Source organism: Peromyscus californicus, unplaced genomic scaffold (assembly GCF_007827085.1).
Source record: "Peromyscus californicus insignis strain IS unplaced genomic scaffold, ASM782708v3 Scaffold_4__1_contigs__length_199733344, whole genome shotgun sequence".
NCBI classification, from domain to species: Eukaryota; Metazoa; Chordata; class Mammalia; order Rodentia; family Cricetidae; genus Peromyscus; species Peromyscus californicus.
In genome coordinates this window covers 95,694,781-95,713,260 of record NW_026294562.1, presented here as the reverse complement: position 1 = coordinate 95,713,260, position 18,480 = coordinate 95,694,781, and the positions used below count along the sequence as shown (strand labels likewise).

The following is an 18,480-nucleotide window of genomic DNA, read 5'->3' as shown; positions in this document are numbered from 1 at the left end:
AGACTCTGAGAGGAAAAAAAAAGCTGTTCTGAGATCAGACCAACTTGCTTGGAAGAAGTAGAAACCAGCTAAGCTGCATGGAAAAGTTGCATATCAGAGTCACTTGGAAAGGACACTCTTGAACCTGTTGGGCTGCCTGCATGTTATGTAGTGTGGTCCAGGTTCCCAGCTTTTGTGAGCTGTCACCCATCCTGGGATGGGCCTTGGTGATGCAGCTGTCTTTGAGTCATTTCTGTTCTTGAAGTAACCCCTCACCTATATACCTGTAAGTAACCCTAATTAAACTCATTGGTTCAACAAGTTGGACTTCGGTGGTATCTGCACTTTGGTCTGTTGTAGATTCCCAATCTGGGGTGAGCAGATGTTACATTCATCTCTCCAGGAAAAGTTTTGTCACACAACACTTCCCTATGGGGAGAAACAGAGAAGGCAAGGAAGACACAGAGCATATCATTGTCTGTTGTCAGATAAGACAAATGATGTATATGATTGTTTTCCCTGATTCTTAGCCCAAGCTTCCTAAAACTCTTGAAGTATAGAGTAACTTTTAAGATGTATAGCTAAGACTAGAGGTGTATATAGAATAACTTGTTATTTATAATAGACCCCTTTGTTGTATTTAAAAACAGCGGGTGGCAGCCATGGTGGGTGGAAGCCAAAGGACATGGGGAAAAGTCACTCACACCATGCAGACAGTGCTCACATAGAGGATTTTTTTAAGGGAAGGGAAGAAGGGAAGCAGAGTGCATTATTGCACAAATCCTAAAGGGTCTTAAATAAAAACCCGGAGCCAGATATTGGGGTAAATGCTGAAAAAAATCAGAGGAAACAAGCCCCAGCCACTTCTTACCTCACCAACTCCTCAGCTGAAAAAAGAAAATCCTGTCTCCATGGATCCTCAGTCTGAATGCCTCTGAATCCTCAGCTGAAAGGGCCTAATTCCTGTCTTCTCCAGCCTTATATTCCTTTCTCTGTCCAGCCATATCACTTCCTGTCTGAGCCTTTCTAGTGCTGGGATTAAAGGCTTGTGACTCCCAAGTACTGTGATTAAAGGTGTGTGATCCCAAGTGCTAGGATTAAAGGTTTGTGCCATCACTGCCTGACCTCTGTGTCTAACTCTGGCTGGATCTGTCCTCTGATATTCAGGCAAGTTTTATTAGAGTACAACAAAATATCACCACGTTTCTTTTTTTTGTGTCTAAAATAATAAAAGAATGTTATAACTAATATAAGGAAAACTATATACAATAAGCAAAATAACTATATATAATATATACAGTCAAGAATTATTTAATAATGTCTAGTTCATTAACATTTGAGAAATTCAGAGAAAATACTCCATTATTTATCCTACTTTGATGAGTCCAAAGTGTTGTACCTAATTCACTTTCTATCCTAACCAAAAACTATCTTTTGATGTTTTTCAAACTTACTCACTTTACAACTTTTTAGTGAGTTTCTTTTCTGAATTTGTTAACAAGGAAAACTGGAACTATAATTGTCTAGTCTTTAATTCTATCAGAGACCCAAGAAGGAAATAATATTAACTGAGTAAGCAGGAAGTCCAAACAAGTGACTTCCAAAAAAATGTGAGAAATGACAGAAATAGCTGGCTGCCTAGACAGTCACCCAAGGTTCCTCTGTACCATTGGGGCATCCATCTTCAGCCTACAGGCCTAGTATATCCAACAGACTTTTCTGTGAAGCAGGGTTTTCTAAAGAACTGTCCTACCTTGTCTTGGCAAAGCGTGGCAGTCCTTTATTTTGTGTCCTGCTTGTCCATTTCGGATAGCATACTGTCAGCAGTTGAGGCAAGGACATTTTCTTGCTCAGTGGCTAACTTTTGCCACAAAGAAAGTAAACTCCATGTGGAGTTTCTTTGATGCCCATCATCTTCTCTGAAGTAGATGGTACTGCCAGGACCAGACATGTCTCATTGTCATAAAGTTGAATTCTTTAGGATAGAACAGCTATTGATTGGGGCAATCTCTGTATCGTGCCATTTACCTATGTTCTGGACATTTCTGGATTTTAGTTTGTGTCTCTTGTTGGATGTTGTTCTTGCTGATTATATTACTATTTTTGTTTATGTTACTACCTTTCCCTTCTCCTGGACAATACTTGATAATTGTCTCTATTATATATAGTTTTGTATTAGGTTAGAACTTCCTTATTTAGACAAAAGGGGGAGATGAGGTGGATAGCTGTTCTGTCTATGACCTTGAAACACTACCCCTAGAGATGTAGCAGGTAACTGTCCCACCTACCTATGACACTGAAGTACCTGCCCCTGGAGCATGACTCGGGGCTACCCTTAAGACCTGAGAGGCACGTAGGCTTCTCTCTTTGCTACATCATGGGACTTGGATGCGGCTGGGACAGCGTGAGATCATGCCTCACCTTTCCAGGACCCTGTGACAATTCCTTTGTTCTGTCTTGTGAGTTTTCCTTTATTAATCCCTTTGCCCTTTAAGCAGACTCCGTGGATTTCTTGCTTTAGTGCGTCTCTGGAGATAAAGGTTGAGGAGAGAGGAGGAATGAGAGAGAAAAAGAAGAGATGGAAAGGGGGAAGAAAGGAGGTACAGATGCAGCCTAGTGGGAAGAGAGAGAGGGAGAAAGGTGGGCAGAGCCCACCTCTTAAAGGGGGCTTGGCACATGCGCAATGGGGCTATGTAGGATGGTGTACTGCCTACTTACTGGCTAGGTCCCCAAGGGGCTGGCCAGGTAAATGCTAACACCCTTTCAATCATATCTAAGTTTATGCAGATGATAAACGACGCCTAGAGAATGAAAGCCGGTGACCAAGGGCGTGTGTGTGTGTGTGTGTGTGTGTGTATGTGTATGTATGTGTGTGTGTGTATGTGTGTGTAGTATGAATATGTGTGTTCACCTGGTTATATATGTGTGTACCATGTGTGTGCAGGAGCCTGCCAAGGTCAGAAGAGGCATTGGGTCTCCTGGAATTGGATTTACAGATGGTTGTGAGATGCTGCATAGGTGCTTGAAACTGAACCCAGGTCATCTGCAAGAGCAGTAAGCGTTCTTGTCTGCTGAGCCATCTCTCAAGCCCCATGGGTTAGAATTCTTAACTCCATATTTAATCCCTTGCAAAATATGAATCTTAACTTTTGTGAGCCAGTCTAGCAGATTATCATATCTGAGGAAGGGGTTGTGGACTCCTTGTTTTTTAGTCAGTTGGCCCTGAACTTTTCACTGATATCTGGCGTGTGTGTGTGTGTGTGTGTGTGTGTGTGTGTGTGTGTGTGTGTGTGAGGGGAGGGTAAACCTGTGGGACTGAGCCCTCAGCTTGTGGGATCTGAGACCATATCCTGGTATGTAATGTTAAAATTGAATTGAATTACGTAGAATACTTCATGTAATTCACAGAGAATTGAAGAAAAGTTTAGTGTAGGAAGACCATATACATTTAATGTTACAAGTGTGAAAAGAGACGTGAAGTTTTTTTTAAACCCAAGATTCTAGAGGCAAAGGTTGCACCATTATGTGTTCTTTGCTAACACAAAGTCTATCCTAGACAGTTAGGAAGGTGGAGAATGGCTGATAGCAGTCAGAAGGGGAATGGCTAGAGACTTCCTGGTTTCCCTGAATTAGTGAGATTGCCCAGCAAGATTGCCCATGTTCACACAGTTGGGGGAGGTACCTGTGGCATATTATCCCCTGTACACCTGACACCATAATGCTTCACAGTGGCCCTGTGACAGAGCTGACAGGAACCTATCATTACTCAGGTGTCCTGCTGTTGCTTCAGATCCAGCAGGTCTAGAAGTGAGCTCATCAGTTTTGCCTGGAGCAGCTTCCCCAGTCCCACTGCCACGGCTACTGGGCTGTGGCAAGGATACACCTTTGACTCATGCTCCTCTTTCTGTGGGCTCCCAGGGTGCACCCAGGGTCCACCCGCTTGCTGTTTGCCAAGTACAAACTCATCACTGGGCAGACATTCTAGGTGGTTCTTTTAAGGCCTCTCTGTTGCAGGGGAACATATGACCCCTTGGGGGTTGTCCCTCACCAAGCTGACCCCATCAGTTTTCATCCTGGTCCCAACCTGGGACTTATCCTGGTCCCTCCCATGACTCATCAGTGGAGCCTACCTGCTTGCTGAAATATGAGATCTTTCCTGAAAAATCTTCACTCTGTTTCCAGCTGAGACCATTTAACATATTACATGCTGATATTCAGAGCCGGGAGGTAGTGATTCCCTGGATCCTCTTATTAAATTGTCCAGATCCTGCTAATGGGAGTCTGTGGAAAGCTTTGACTCACTGAGAGTTAGCTGGTTGCTTCTGCATAATTCATCAACCATTTTGACCTTAACTATGTCCTGCCCTTACATGCCTCCCTGCCTCATGCACCACCCTCTCTGTCTGAAAGAACATTCTCCTCCTTACCTTCTGAGAAAGCTCCTACTCATCTGTCAAGACTCAGTGATACTGCTGATCCGCCTCTATCAGTACATCTCACAGTGTGCCATAATTATTTGTTCATATTTCTGTCTTTTCCAGTAGACTATGTGGCCCATGGGAGCAGTTATCGGTACCTCCCCAGTGCCAAGCCTGCCAGAGTTTAGGGGATGATGGCTGCCTGGATTCATCATTTTCTCACAAGTAATTACTTACAAACTGCTTATGCCAAGGTACCCTGCAAGGCACTGAGACAACAGGAGTAATAAGGGTCGACAGAGTCCCTTGTTCCATTGGGAAGGAGGCAGAATGGGAAGTGAACACACAGATGGATAAGATACTTAGGAATTGTGTACTTTAGAGGAGGGATGTCTAGGGAAGGCCTCTTCCAGAAGGTACTTGGAAGCTGAGACCTAAGGATGAGAGTGAACCAGCCTTGGAGAAAGCTGGGGAGTGAACTCAAGAGCAGAGAAGATGGCAGATGGTAACTCACAGAGGAGGATGTGGTCTTAGAGTGTTTGGGGAGCAAGTGGAAGGCCAGAGCTACAGGGAGAACAGTGCCAAGCTGGCCTGCCAGCGCTCTTGTCATAGGTCATGGGAAGGATTGTGGTCATTTTCCCTTCTAGGAGCAGTGAGATGCTTTTCGGAGGGAACTATTTCAAACTTCATGTCCCTATGGCTGAACAAGCCCTGCTTCTGCTACCTCCCCTTTCCCCGCTGCCTTGTCTGTCTGGACCCAAGCTTTCTTCCCTTTCAGACTCCAGTAATGCCACCCTTTGGAGTCTGCCTAGACCACTTTCCTGCTTCATGGGAGCTCTGGCCCATGAGTGTGTGGCCACTGTACTAAGACCTTGAAGTCAGGTCCCCTGTTCCCCTCTTTGAGTGAATATTCTTACTCCCTTAAGCTAGCTGTACAGTAGTTCTTGACTCCAGACAGATTCCTTCCTCCCTCCCACTCTTCCATCCCACCCCTACCCCAGCCACGTGCCCTTGTTTCTGAACTCTCCATGGACCTTGGCCCTGTGGAATGCTGCTTTTTCCTCCCTGTGCAGAATGGCCTTCTTCCCTTGTCATGACCTCCTGCAGGGGAACCAGCCTCTGAGTGTGGCTGGATTCTTCCTCCCTGGCCCACTGCATTGTAGTTTCAAATCTTGTCCTGTGAACTGGTCTGACAAAGGTATGTCCAGAGTTATGTCCTCAATTTAAAAGCAAAACAGCAAAATCAGACCTTTACTGTATGCAAGGAGCACTCAATATGACTTTACCGACTCTCTGGTCCCAACACCAGTCTTGTGTGTTAGATGCTGTTGTCCTCATTTTGCAGATGAGGAAACCAAGGCTCAGTGATCACACTAAATGGTAGATCCGGCCTGGACTCAGACCAGTTCTTTGTGATCTTAAATTCCTTAACGATTTCATCTCCCAAGCCACTCCTGTGTGGGGCCTAATTTCCTCCAGAGGTCCATGTCACAAGAGAAGTGATTAGAGCCCTTCAGAACCATCTGTTTCATGCTTTGGCGTGGGAACTATGCCTGGGTCATTCAAAGTGTGATGCACATTAGGCACATGCGTAGGTTTTGCTGAATGAGCAAACAAACAATGACTCTTGTTCCCGGTTTACAGACATGAGCTCAGTATCTTCTTATGATGACAAATGCTGCTGTAAGACCTCTCCTGTCGTCCAGGGAGGTGAGAAGCAGGAAACAATAGAGGAGGCAGCAAGAAGGCAGTGTAGCTTCAGTGTCTAAGAGGCAGACTTCTCCAGACACGGAAGTAGTAGCCTGGGTGGGCAGGGATGGGAGTGAGGGGAGGAAGTCCGTCATCTCTAGTGATGGGCCCTGAGAAAAGGGAGTGAGCATTAGGAAGTGGCTGGACTGTGTATCCTAGGAGGTGGTCTTTAGCCTGGAGAGGCTGGAATTTATCCTAGAATAGTGCTGGGTAAATAGCTGAGATAGTCAGAGGCAGTGCTCTTGGGACAGCATTCTCTCCATATCTTTGTACTTGTGACCCTTCTAGATGGGGCACGCTGGTCATTTGGAAAAAGGAAAATGACAGTTGGAGCATTTCAGCCAGGATCACACACATCCAGGGAAGAAGGACTGTGGTGGGGGTTACACGTGGCTCTAAGACAGTAGTAGGGCCTTCCCCAGTGTTTGGTAGAGCTTCTGGGGCCTTGACTGTCAGCATGGAGAGGTGTAGCAACTGTATTTTGCTGTTGCAGGCAACTCTGGATAGGCTGTTAACTCTTCTTTACAAAAACGTGAATGCTAAAGATTCATGTTGAAAGAGTATTCTTCCCAGGAGGGAGAATGCATGGAGATGTTGGAAACCAAATACCCACTGCTAGGTCCCCAACCCCACCCCCAACCCCCCGCCCCGTGCGCCTACAAGTCATTATCATGTTCACCATTATAATTATTCTTATTTTGTGTGCCACAGCACGTGTGTGTAGATCAGAAGACAATTTTTGGAATCTGCCCTCTCCTTTCACTTCTTAATTGATTCTGGGGATGGAACTAAGGTTGTTAGACTTATACAACAAGTGCTTTCCATGTTAAGCTATCTTGCTGGTCCTGGCCTGGATTTAAAAAAAAAAAAAAAGATTTTATTTCTGTTTTATGTGTGTGGGTATTTTGCCTGCATGTATGCAGAGATTAGGAGAAGGCATTAGGTCCTCTGGAACTGACGTTACCATTACAGATAGTTGTGAGCTGCTGTGTGGGTGCTGGGAACCAAACCAGGTCCTGTGGAAGATCTGCTGCCAGAGACATGCTTCAGCTCAGCAGTGGGGTCACATCCCAAAGAAAATGCATGGAGTTGGCAACAGCGGCCATGGGGCGGGGTTGGGGGAAAGAGAAGACAGACACGATCTGAGGGTGAATCAGGTTGAGTGTCAGCAGTCTTTAATTGAGAAAAGATGACACCTTTTATACTGTATAGTTGCACATAGGATTAAATGAGAGACAAAGGGCATGTGAGCTGGGGTGTGGCTTGAGATCAGGAGTAGAAGAATTTAGCATTGACCTTGACAATAGGCACCAGCATAATGTTGATGGAAGAAGGGCCACAAGTTCCTCTTGCTAGAGATAAGAATGGCTGCTTTATCAAGCAGGAACTTTCCTTAAGCTCCCAAGGGAATGAGAAAAGGACTTCTGGGGGAGCAGACTCTGTATTACAGTTTCTTAATCTTACTATATGGGCCTGTTCCCCTCATAACACTCGTAAAAGGGAAGGTCCTGATGTCTTACTCTTTTCCCATTATACTGTACCATTCTGATTTCTTTACATTTATTTACTGAATTCTTGCCCTTACTGGCCTCAGGTTCTGGATCTGAATTGTAGGTATTTTATCCTTGGGATCAGGTGTGTCTAGTAAATCTCTAACATTCCTGTTCTTGGTGTAATTAGGAGGGTACAATAGAATTACTGATTCCATGGTGGTGGGGATTTTTTTTCAAAGAATTATTTTGTTTACAGAGGTTACCATTGTACACATTTTTTTTTTTTTTTTTTTTTGGTTTTTCGAGACAGGGTTTCTCTGTGTAGCTTTGCGCCTCTCCTGGAACTCACTTGGTAGCCCAGGCTGGCCTCGAACTCACAGAGATCCGCCTGGCTCTGCCTCCCGAGTGCTGGGATTAAAGGCGTGCGCCACCACCGCCCGGCCATTGTACACATTTTTATCTTTTACCAAAGCCCACACAAAATTTCCCAAAGGGAAAGGCATTAATATTGAGAATCATTAAAAATGAAAGTAAAAAGGTGCTGGAGAAGTGTGGTCTGCAATGTTGAAATGCTGGAACTTTGTCAAACAGCAATGGTCACCATGTGGTCCATGCCAATCTGCCAGTACTGTTGAGGTACCTTGCTGGCCCCTTATGGATTCTTAATGAAGGTGTGTTGTATGTGCAATGAACACAGTATTCTACACTTAAGCATTTGTGGAAAAAGTAACTTTCTCACCATGATAACTACACTTAGCACCAAAACAAACAAATAAAACTTTTAAAGTTGCTGGTTATGTTTATTACCATTATTTTAGTCATGGTGTCATGAGGTTTTGTGTATGCCCAGACAGAACACATTAAATATATGGAGTTCTTTGTTTATCAATGATACCTCAGTAAAGCTGCTGTTTTAAATATTTAGAAATATATGATGATGCATCTAAAGCTCTTTCATGGTCTTGCACATATAATGCATAACTTCTATAATTTTTCCTTTGTTCTGTATTTGAATTTTCAGTAGCAGCAGGAGGAGACTAAGTGGACAAAAGAAGCCATGGCTTCTGATGCTAGTCATGCGCTGGAAGCTGCCCTAGAGCAGATGGATGGGATCATTGCAGGTAAGCTAGGGGTCCCTAGGACTGATATATCATCCCCCACATCTCAGATCCTAGTTCCTTTTGTTGGCATAGAGAAGGGCCCTTAGTTAGACTAATGTTTAAGTAGTTTACATTTAAGTAGTTTAATGTACATGTCCCTCTCTCTTTCTTGTGGAACTCTCTTCTACTGGTATGATAATTTAGGAGTCTCTATTGGCCTAGGTGGGTGTACCAGTGGCTGTGTAGAGCTCTATTAGAATTTGGATCCTGACTGTGAGGCTGTTTGGGTGTAATGAGATTGATTGTGTTGTAAAATTTTCAGAGTGCATCATGGCTTACTGTGGAACTGAAGCTTGAAATTGAGCTGACTTTGTTCCTTAATCAGTGTCTGCTCATTTCCCTAGCTGTCAGCGTGTTGAGGAGATGGCAGGCAGTTTTGATTCACACCATGATTACGGCATTCTTTCTCTCCTATCATTTTTTAAATTTACCGTAAGTGTTTGGTTTTAATATTTGCATTAGTCAGTAGGGGTTTTCTTTAAAAAGGCTGCAGTATAATTGTGGATACTTGGGGAAGTCTACCAGTAGGCTGTTCTGGCTGATTGATTCCTTGACAGGAGTAATCAGGAAGCTGTCCTCGTTGTACCAAGGTTGTTATTGCAAACTTTACCAGAAGGTCCCAGGTTTTCTTTCTGTCCTTACTGGACACACTTCAGTGGCCCTATTTGCAGAGTATGCCGCTTCATGCTTCAGGCCTTTGCTCCCCGCGGTGTGAACTGTATGGCCGGAGGAGATGGAGAAAGGAGGTACATGGCTGAGTGGGGCTTGACTGCAGGAAGTGCTCAGGACATCCGATACTGCCCCTTTCCTGTTGTTTGCTTCTCCCCATTGCAGAAATACATCTGAGTCACGGAGGTTTCTGGGAGTTGGAGCCGGGGTGAGGGAGGCTGTCTGTATCCTACAGCCTCCTCATGTTACAGGCTCCACTGTAACTCAGCCGAGTTGTCATCTGGCAGGCTCTCAATTTCTCCGTGAACAGAGGTGTCCTTGAGAGGCTATGACCAATGTCCTCCTTTTCCAAGTCTCCATAGTTTGGGATCTCTTGTTCTAAGTTAGGGTCTGTGGTAACTTACTGACGAGACACCATCAAGAGGTGGGTTGTCTAGCAATGCACTTAAAAAGTCTCATCTAGAAGCTCTTGCATATACTAAGGTAAAAGTCACAGGGCTGTGTGTGGTTGACAGGAAGTACATTTGAGCCCTGGCCTGAGGATTGATTCCCCTGGCAGAATCATGAATGGTTGTGAGGGATGAATGAGATAATAACTATTTCTCTATTGTATTGCTTTTGTTTCTTGGTCAAAGATTATTGACTGCAATTCCATAGGTGTATTTTTGAGGCTTCTGTATGGTTCTTTACCAGTGTCACAGTGTGTTAATTACTGTAGCTCTACTGTAAGCCTTAAAGTTAGATCTTGTGTTAGTATTGCGACTTTGTTAGTTACCATTGTGTTGGCCAGCCTGAGTCTTGAGCCAGTGGTCCTTCCCTTACCCCATCTCTCTCTCCTTCAGAATCAGTTTGTCCAAATGCAGAAGAGAACTTGTTGGGATTATGGTTGGAATTGTGTTGATCTTCACATTGCATTGGACCTAGAGATGGAGCTGAATAACAGAGCACTTACCTGGCATGTACAAAGCCCTGGATTCAATCCCCACCTCTGCTCAACAGAGCAAGCAAGAACTGATGTCTTGATAGTATTGACTCTTTGAGGGATGAATAAGCTGCTTCCTAAAGAGGGTAGTCTTGTGTGAGGTAAACATGAGGACCAAAATTCAATCCCCAGAACCATATATAATAGCCAGACGTGGTGGTTCTGATTTACTAATTCCAGCATTGGGGAAGCAGAGATAGATAGGAGGGCCTCTGGTACTCACTAGCCAGTCATTCCAGCCTAATCAGCGAGTTCTAGGCCAAGTAGAGATCCTGTCTCAAAACATCAGATAGACAGCATCAGAGGACACATGAACACACAAAAAATAAATATAAACAGGTCACAAAGGGAATCCTGTGTTAGATAAAGCCAGGTGAGGCCTTTGATCTGGTGACATTTTATTAGAAATCTGAGGGGATCTGGAGAACAGCTTTCCAGGAGAGGAGACAGAAAGTGTCATGGGCCTGGGAGGGTCAGTGTATATGCTAAAAGTTGATATTCCAGGGAAAGAAAAGGAACACAGCCTCAGATGCAGAAGAGACAATCATATTATGGCATGGCTGGTATGGGGAGAACTTCAGACAGACATTATCATGAAGGTGTGGGAGAGAATTAGAGATTTATGGGAAGAGTGACTTCAGCTACATTCTCAGGCTTACTTGGATGCTCTGTGGGTGAGACAGTCTGTAAGGGGGCAATAAGAAAAGCAGAGACCGCCGGGCGGTGGTGGTGCATGCCTTTAATCCCAGTACTCGGGAGGCAGAGCCAGGCGGATCTATGTGAGTTCGAGGCCAGCCTGGGCTACCAAGTGAGTTCCAGGAAAAGGCGCAAAGCTACACAGAGAAACCCTGTCTCAAAAAAACCAAAAAAAAAAAAAGAAAAGCAGAGACCAATCAGGGCAATATGTCAATCTTATAGACCCTGGGAAAGTCCATGGATGAATGTGCATACTGTATATAACAGAAACCATAAAACCTGGATGGGTGAAACAGAGCTTCCATAGTGAGAAGCAGACTTGACCTTTGAGGAATAGATTCAACATGGGAAAGATGTTCGGTCCCTCTTTTAATTTATCAGGAGCTTACATTTTAGCCAGATATGATGCCTTACACCTGTGATCCCAGCATTTGAGGCAGGAGGATCACTGCAAATTTCAGGCCAGCCTGGGCTACATAGTAAGCCCCTATCTCGACAAATAGCTTGTTTTATAGTACTTACTATACTTACTATGTGCCAAGAACTAATGTAAGTGCTTTATGTGGGTAACACAGCCCCCTCCTCAGGTGGGAGCTGTTCTTAGCTGCACCTAAATATGAGGAAACAGATGCTCATATCATGAAGACAATTTGTAGAGCTAGGATCAAAATCAAACAGTCTACATACAGTTATTCCCCCTTACCCACCTGCCCAGAAAAATCTTAGGTTTTTCTTTCTATAAAACTCTCATAACTGTTCCAGACGGAAACCCAGAAAGTCTGTCCAGACACACCCTTCCAGGATGGAGGGCTATGGATAGGATAAAAAAGAGGGCTCTTTGTCCTGGAAAGTAAAGAAACACGTTTCCTATGTTCCATACAGGCTATACTAAGCCACATCCCCCACAAACCTGTCCCAGATTCTTACCTGAAGATCCTGAGCCAAGGGACACCTTGAGGATCCAGTTATATAATGTGTCAGTGACAGAGAGGACTGTTTCAGATCGCTGTGTGGGAAATCAGGAGGCAGGAGGAAGCAAGCACACTATGTATGGACTGAGCCATCTCTCCTGCTGTATTTATGTTTCTCTATGGCACATGTATAATCTCCTGTTACATTCATATTGCTGTGCTTTTTGTTTTTGTTTTTGTTTTTTTCAAGACAGGGTTTCTCGGTAGCTTAGGAGCTTGTCCTAGAACTCGCTCTGTAGACCAGGCTGGCCTTGAACTCACTGCCTGCCTTTGCCTCCAAAATGGTGGGATTAAAGGGATGCGCCACCACAGCCCAGGTATATCGCTCTTCTTATTGCACCAGAATGTCAGTTTCAAGAAGACAGAGCCTGTCCCACGGCATCTCACCATTAGTCTGTAACACATAATAGCTGTTTAGCAAACATCTGTCATGTCCATATTTTATTTGCTGTTGTGACGAAATTATCCTTTCATTGGTTAGGAGGCATATACTAGTTTCTGTATATGTTTTCTCTCTGGCATCATACTGAATTTCATTTTTGTTTTCTTGACTTGGATCTTTGGATGAGTTTATTTTTTAAGACTATCACTCACTATTTTTGAAGACTCAGTAGTTGCTAAATCCTGTGAATAGTTTCTTAGTTGTACTCAGTCGATACCAGCATATGACGCAGTTCAGCTTTGAGTGTTTTACTGTCTGGAGGGCATGCACCTCTGTGATAGATATTCTTAGTGAAGAGAATGATAATTACTGAAAAGTGTCCGCAAGATTTCTAATACCATCCACATTTTCAAGAAGGTTGGGTGGACTTCTTGGGGCAAAGAGTTTAGAACTTGTATAATTATCAGTATGGTCTACAGAGCGAAGCTTTTGGGTTTGAATTCCACTTCAGCCAGTTACTTCCTCTGTGGTGTCTTTGACAGTTGCTTAATCCTTTTGCAGCTCAGTTTCTATGTAAATGAAACAGTGGTATCAATGCTCTCTATGTTTTATTATTGTGAGGGTTAAATTAATAGTGACCAGGACTTAGTGCCTGGTACTTGGTAAGTACTTGGCTGTTCTACAATATCTCTGTTTCATTGATATTAGTATTGATGTTACTTTCACCATCAAAAGGTACATTGCTGTTCAGTTAATAGAGATAATACTGAGAATTGCCATTGTTACACATGATGAGGACAGTTAGGACTGCCCTACTGGACAATTCTATCCTGACAGCAAGTATGCTCCCCACCCCCTGCAGAGCCTCAAGGTGATGATGTTCATCTCTAGGTGATCAGTGGCAGTGGTGAGAGTGAGGGGTTTGCAAGACAAAAACTGGTTTTTGCAAATGCAAAAAGAAGTGCCCATAAGCAAAAAGCAGGATTGTTAATCATATAAACTTGAGTTCTTAAAGTCTGAATGGGTATACCATAGATATGAAGATATTTGATGGAAATCCCAGATGTTTGTGAGAGGAAGTAGAGAGGAGGTGACTGTTAAAGACCCTTGGACCAGTGTCATTAATGATTCGTTTCTAATACAAAGACCATTGTTGCAGCTTGTAGTAGGGTGTTAACTTTCCATCCAATATTCCTTCTCATTAGGCCCCATGACTGCATCTGCAGATAATACCGTAATTGAATTGTGTTGTTGGCACTGGAAATCAAGCCATGTGTTGCCTAATTACATCCCTGTGGATGGCACAAAGCAGCCGATATGGATGCTAAGTTTACATAGGGCTTTACTGTGTAAACACACAGGGTCAGTGGCTGTTCTGTCAGACCCCTTTGGGCATAGGACCAGTGTCCCGTGGTGGTCAGGACACAGAGGGCCACTTATTCCTCTTTGCTTTGGCAGAAGGACACTCATGCAGTTCTCTCTAAGCTGTACTTATTGATAAGGGATAAAGACTGTTTTAAGACAGCTAAGAAAGAGGTTACCCATCTTCTGGGCCTTCTGCCAGCGCTTATTAGTGTCTGGCTTTGGATGAAGGAATAAAACAAAGATTTCATGGGGGTGGAAAAGTTCTGGTCAAGACAGATAGTTCCTTTGGCCCTTGAGTATCAGCTGTGGGGGTTGTGGCTGAGGATGTGGCTGTCGTCCCAGTACTTATTAGCTGGTCTTGTCTGCTCTTCTGAGGTACATCAGCATAGCCAGTCATCAGTAACAGCACACCACATCTACTGCCTGTTTCCCATTCAGGATTTATGTTGAGAGCCCTCCCTGTAACAGCTTTATTCAGAAGAAATTTGCAAGCTGGGTATGTGGTAGCACATGTCTAGTATGCAGGAGGCTGAGGCAGAAGGATTGTGAGTTTGAGGCCAGATACAGGGAGATACTGTCTCTAAGTAAAATAAATATATACATACATGCATACAAAGTTTTAAAAATCATTTTTTGTGTGTGTTTGTATGTGTATGTGCATGTGTGCACATGGCATGCATACATGTGGAGAGGAGAGGACAACTGTGGAAGTTGGTTCTCTCCTTCCACAGTATGGGTTCTGAGTATCAAACTCCACTCTTTAGTTTTGGTGGCAAACACCTTTACCTGCTGGGCCTTCTTGCTACCCCATCCCACCTTCTTTTACAGGGAGAGGTAGAGTACAGTTAGAGGTTTCTGGGGACTGAAGTGTCAGTGGTTGCCTTTAGTGTGAAGGTGTCAGAATGCTCCATTGTGGCATCTGTTGATTGGCAGCCAACAGTGTATGTTTTCCCAGCTGGCAGAGTCCACTTTACCCTATTGTGTGGTCTCATTTTCTGTTGCTGAGAGAGTTTGGATAAGTCAGGGATTGTTCCTTAAACATTGCTGTGGTTGGAGGTATAGGATAGACCTGCCTAGAACTTCAGGCCTATGGTTTCCTGTTGGAAGGGTGGTTGTAGTTGTAGTTGTTGTTATTGTTATTGGTTATAGATATTCAGGTTTTAGTTTATTAACTTTTGGCAACTTAACAGTTTTCTAGGAATATGTTCATTTTACTGAAGTCTTAAATTTTGCTAGCAAATAGATGGTTATTATATTTTGTCCATCACATTTGTTTTTATTTGTGTGTGTGCATGTGCACATGTATATGCACACATGCAGGTACAAGTGCATACACATGTGCAAGTGTATGTACACATGTGTCTGTGTAAGCGTAGGTCAGAGGTTAATCTTGGGTCTTTTTGAGCACATGTGTATATTTGTGTGTGCTATATGTGTATATGCATATGTATGTGGGTTCACATTTGTATAGAGAACAGCGTATGACATCACTGTCTTCTGTTGCTTGCAAACTTAATTTTTGAGGCACTAAGCCTGGAGCTCCAGTTGATTGGACTAGCAGGGTAGCAAGCTTATAGGTTCATTTTGTCTTCTCCAAGTGCTGGGATTGTAGGCGTGACCACCACATCTGGTTCTTTATGTGTATACTGAGGATCCAAACTCAGGTCCTCATTCTTGCGTGGCTGTCATTTTACCAATTGAGCAACATCCTCAGCCCCCACCTTGCTTTTTGAGATGAGGTCCTTCACTGAGGCCTTGGGCTTGCTGTTGGGCAAAGCTGCTTGGCCCCAAGCCCCAGGGATCCTCCTGCCTCTGACTTCCCGGCGCTGTAAACACAGGTGTGTGATACCACACATGGCTTTTATGTGTGTGCTGAGGCTCGAATTCAGGTCCTCATGCTTGTGCAGCAAGTGCTTTACTGACTGAGCTGTCTCTCTGGGCTCTGTTTTTATTCTTTTTTTTTTTTTTTTTTGGTTTTTCGAGACAGGGTTTCTCTGTGTAGCTTTGTGCCTTTCCTGGAACTCACTTGGTAGCCCAGGCTGGCCTTGAACTCACAGAGATCCGCCTGCCTCTGCCTCCCGAGTGCTGGGATTAAAGGCGTGCGCCACCACCGCCCGGCCTCTGTTTTTATTCTTAATACTGTCTGTGCCTTCTTTATATTCGGATCAGTCTTGCCAGAGATCATCTTTCTGTTACTACTCTGAACTAGCTACTTTTGGTTTTATCAATCAGTTGCCATGTATTGTGTGTGCTTGGTTGTGTATGTTATTCTGTGAATTGTTACATATGTATGTAGTGATAGCTCTGTACTACATACTATATTTTTCTGTCTCTATTTAATTTCTTTGATAACTTCATTTTCTTACTTTCTTAGATGTATCTTCTGTTTCACAATCTCACTTTCAAACAGAAACAATCATATATATTTTAAATTGATTTCTATCTTGCATTTGGTTGTAGTGACCTGTACCACTTGGTCAAGTTTACTGATGCTTGCATGACGGATAACCTATACCACTGCTACTGGTTACTAACGTTCCATGTGCACTTATGGGCACTGTAGTTGGAAGTTTCCTCTGGTCTTGCCCACCTCTGTGGTCAGGACGAATCTCTCCCATCCACATCCTGCAGCCCAGTGCTGCTTATAAAATAATAACTCAGAGGCTTAATATTAATTACCGGTTGCATGGCCTATGGAGGCTTTTTGCTAGCTAGTTCTTATATATATATATATATATATATATATATATATATATATATATATATATATATATATTTTGGTTTTTCGAGACAGGGTTTCTCTGTGTAGCTTTGCGCCTTTCCTGGAACTCACTTGGTAGCCCAGGCTGGCCTCGAACTCACAGAGATCCGCCTGACTCTGCCTCCCGAGTACTGGGATTAAAGGCGTGCGCCACCACCGCCCGGCTTAGTTCTTATATCTTAAATTAACCCATTGCTATTAATCTATGTTTTGCCACATGCTCTGTGGCTTACTGGTCTGCCGGCATGTTGTTCTTTCAGTGACGATTGGCGTCTCTCTGCCTCTCCTTTCTCTTCCTCTTATCTCTTGGATTTTCCTCTCTGGCTCCATCCTGCCCTGCCATAGGCCAATGCAGCTTTACTTCTCAACCAATCAGAGCAACACATATTACATTAACTTGTGAGTGTGTATTTTCCCTCTTGTTGGTGATTATTTTTTGTCCTCTAGATCTCACAATCCTTGAACTCCTAGAAGATGGTGGACTTTTTATTCATCTATTTTTTTGTGGTGCTAGAGATTGAAGCCAGGGCATCATGCATGCTGGGCAAGCACTCTAAACTGAAAATTGCCTCAGCCCTTAGATGAGGGGCTTTGGCCCCTCAAATTATGGATACTTTGCATGAATACTGAATCATTGTGTGTGTTCTTATTCTGGTTCCAAACCCAAGTTTTAAGACTGATTTTAAAATTGATTGGCTGAGGTTGTTTTTTACTGGCTATATACAGCGGTCTTCCACTCATTCTCACCCTTGCTCAGGCCTAAAGACAGGTCACCTTCTCTCAAGTGGGCCAGTAGGAGCCTGAAACGATGGCTCAGCAGTTGAGAGTATGCGCTGTTCTAGCAGTGGACTTGACTTCATTTCCCAGCACCCAAGGCACACTAAACAGCTACCTAGAGATTTACTGCCCTCTTCTGACCTCTGAAGGTACTGCACTCACATGTGCAAAGCCTCACATAGATGTACCTACATACATATAATTAAAATTACAAATAAAAATCATAAAACTATAGCCCACGGAGAATTTGGCAGTGACTTACAGGCCAAACACTTACCCACTTGTTTGTACCACAAAGGTTCTGAGCTCCAAAGGCTACCTTCAGTTCCACTACTTTGAGAGGGGTGTGTATATATGTGTATGTGCTTTTGTATCTATGGGTGTCTTAGGAGGTTTTTTTTTTTTATATAGCTTGCTTTGTATGCTTGCCCAATGTTCTGTCAGAGTTCTGTGGCATTCCTAAGCTCATGGCCTCTCTCTCTTTCTTTAGACCAACAAATGGCTAATCACAACTCTCTAAGCATCTCCTGGTTTACTTCAGTTGCACCTGTAAAGTCCTTGATCCATGTGTGAAGTGACACATTGACAGGATCCAGGAACTGGGGTGTAGACACAGGGTTGGGTGGGGTGAATAGTTCATACCGATGGAGATGAAAACATTAACTTTATGGTATACTGACTTGAGAAGATGGCTTGATCTGAAGCTATGTTAGGGTCATAAACATTGTCCATCACACACACTACCCCAGACACAACAGCAAATTGAACTTAGTATCTGACTGCAGACGTCACTGTGCAGAGGTAGACTGTTCTCAGAAAGATTTCCCCAAGGAGGGAGCCACCATTCAGAAGACGGGCAATGGTGGAGAGAAACAGTGAATTCCTTCAACTCTTTAGTCAGAGAACTATTCTTTTTTGTGGGGGAAATAAACCGAAAGAGGGAAGCGTAGAGACCATAAATGCACTAGGGAAATCTGTCTTATTTTCCTATGAAAGTATGGAAACAAGGATGTTTTAGTCAATTTTGTGCTACTGTAACACAGCGTTTGAGACTGGACGATTCATAAAGTAAAGAAAT

At 43.6% G+C, this 18,480-nt stretch overlaps 1 protein-coding gene across 1 annotated transcript in view; it reads left to right on the top strand.

The window, feature by feature from the left end:
* Ppfibp2 (PPFIA binding protein 2) overlaps positions 1-18,480 on the top strand; it is a 165,516-nt gene that overhangs the window by 37,532 nt on the left and 109,504 nt on the right. The window contains 1 exon segment of the mRNA XM_052762533.1: positions 8,661-8,760. Within this exon segment, the coding sequence (XP_052618493.1) occupies positions 8,697-8,760 (64 nt within the window). The 5' untranslated portion in view covers positions 8,661-8,696.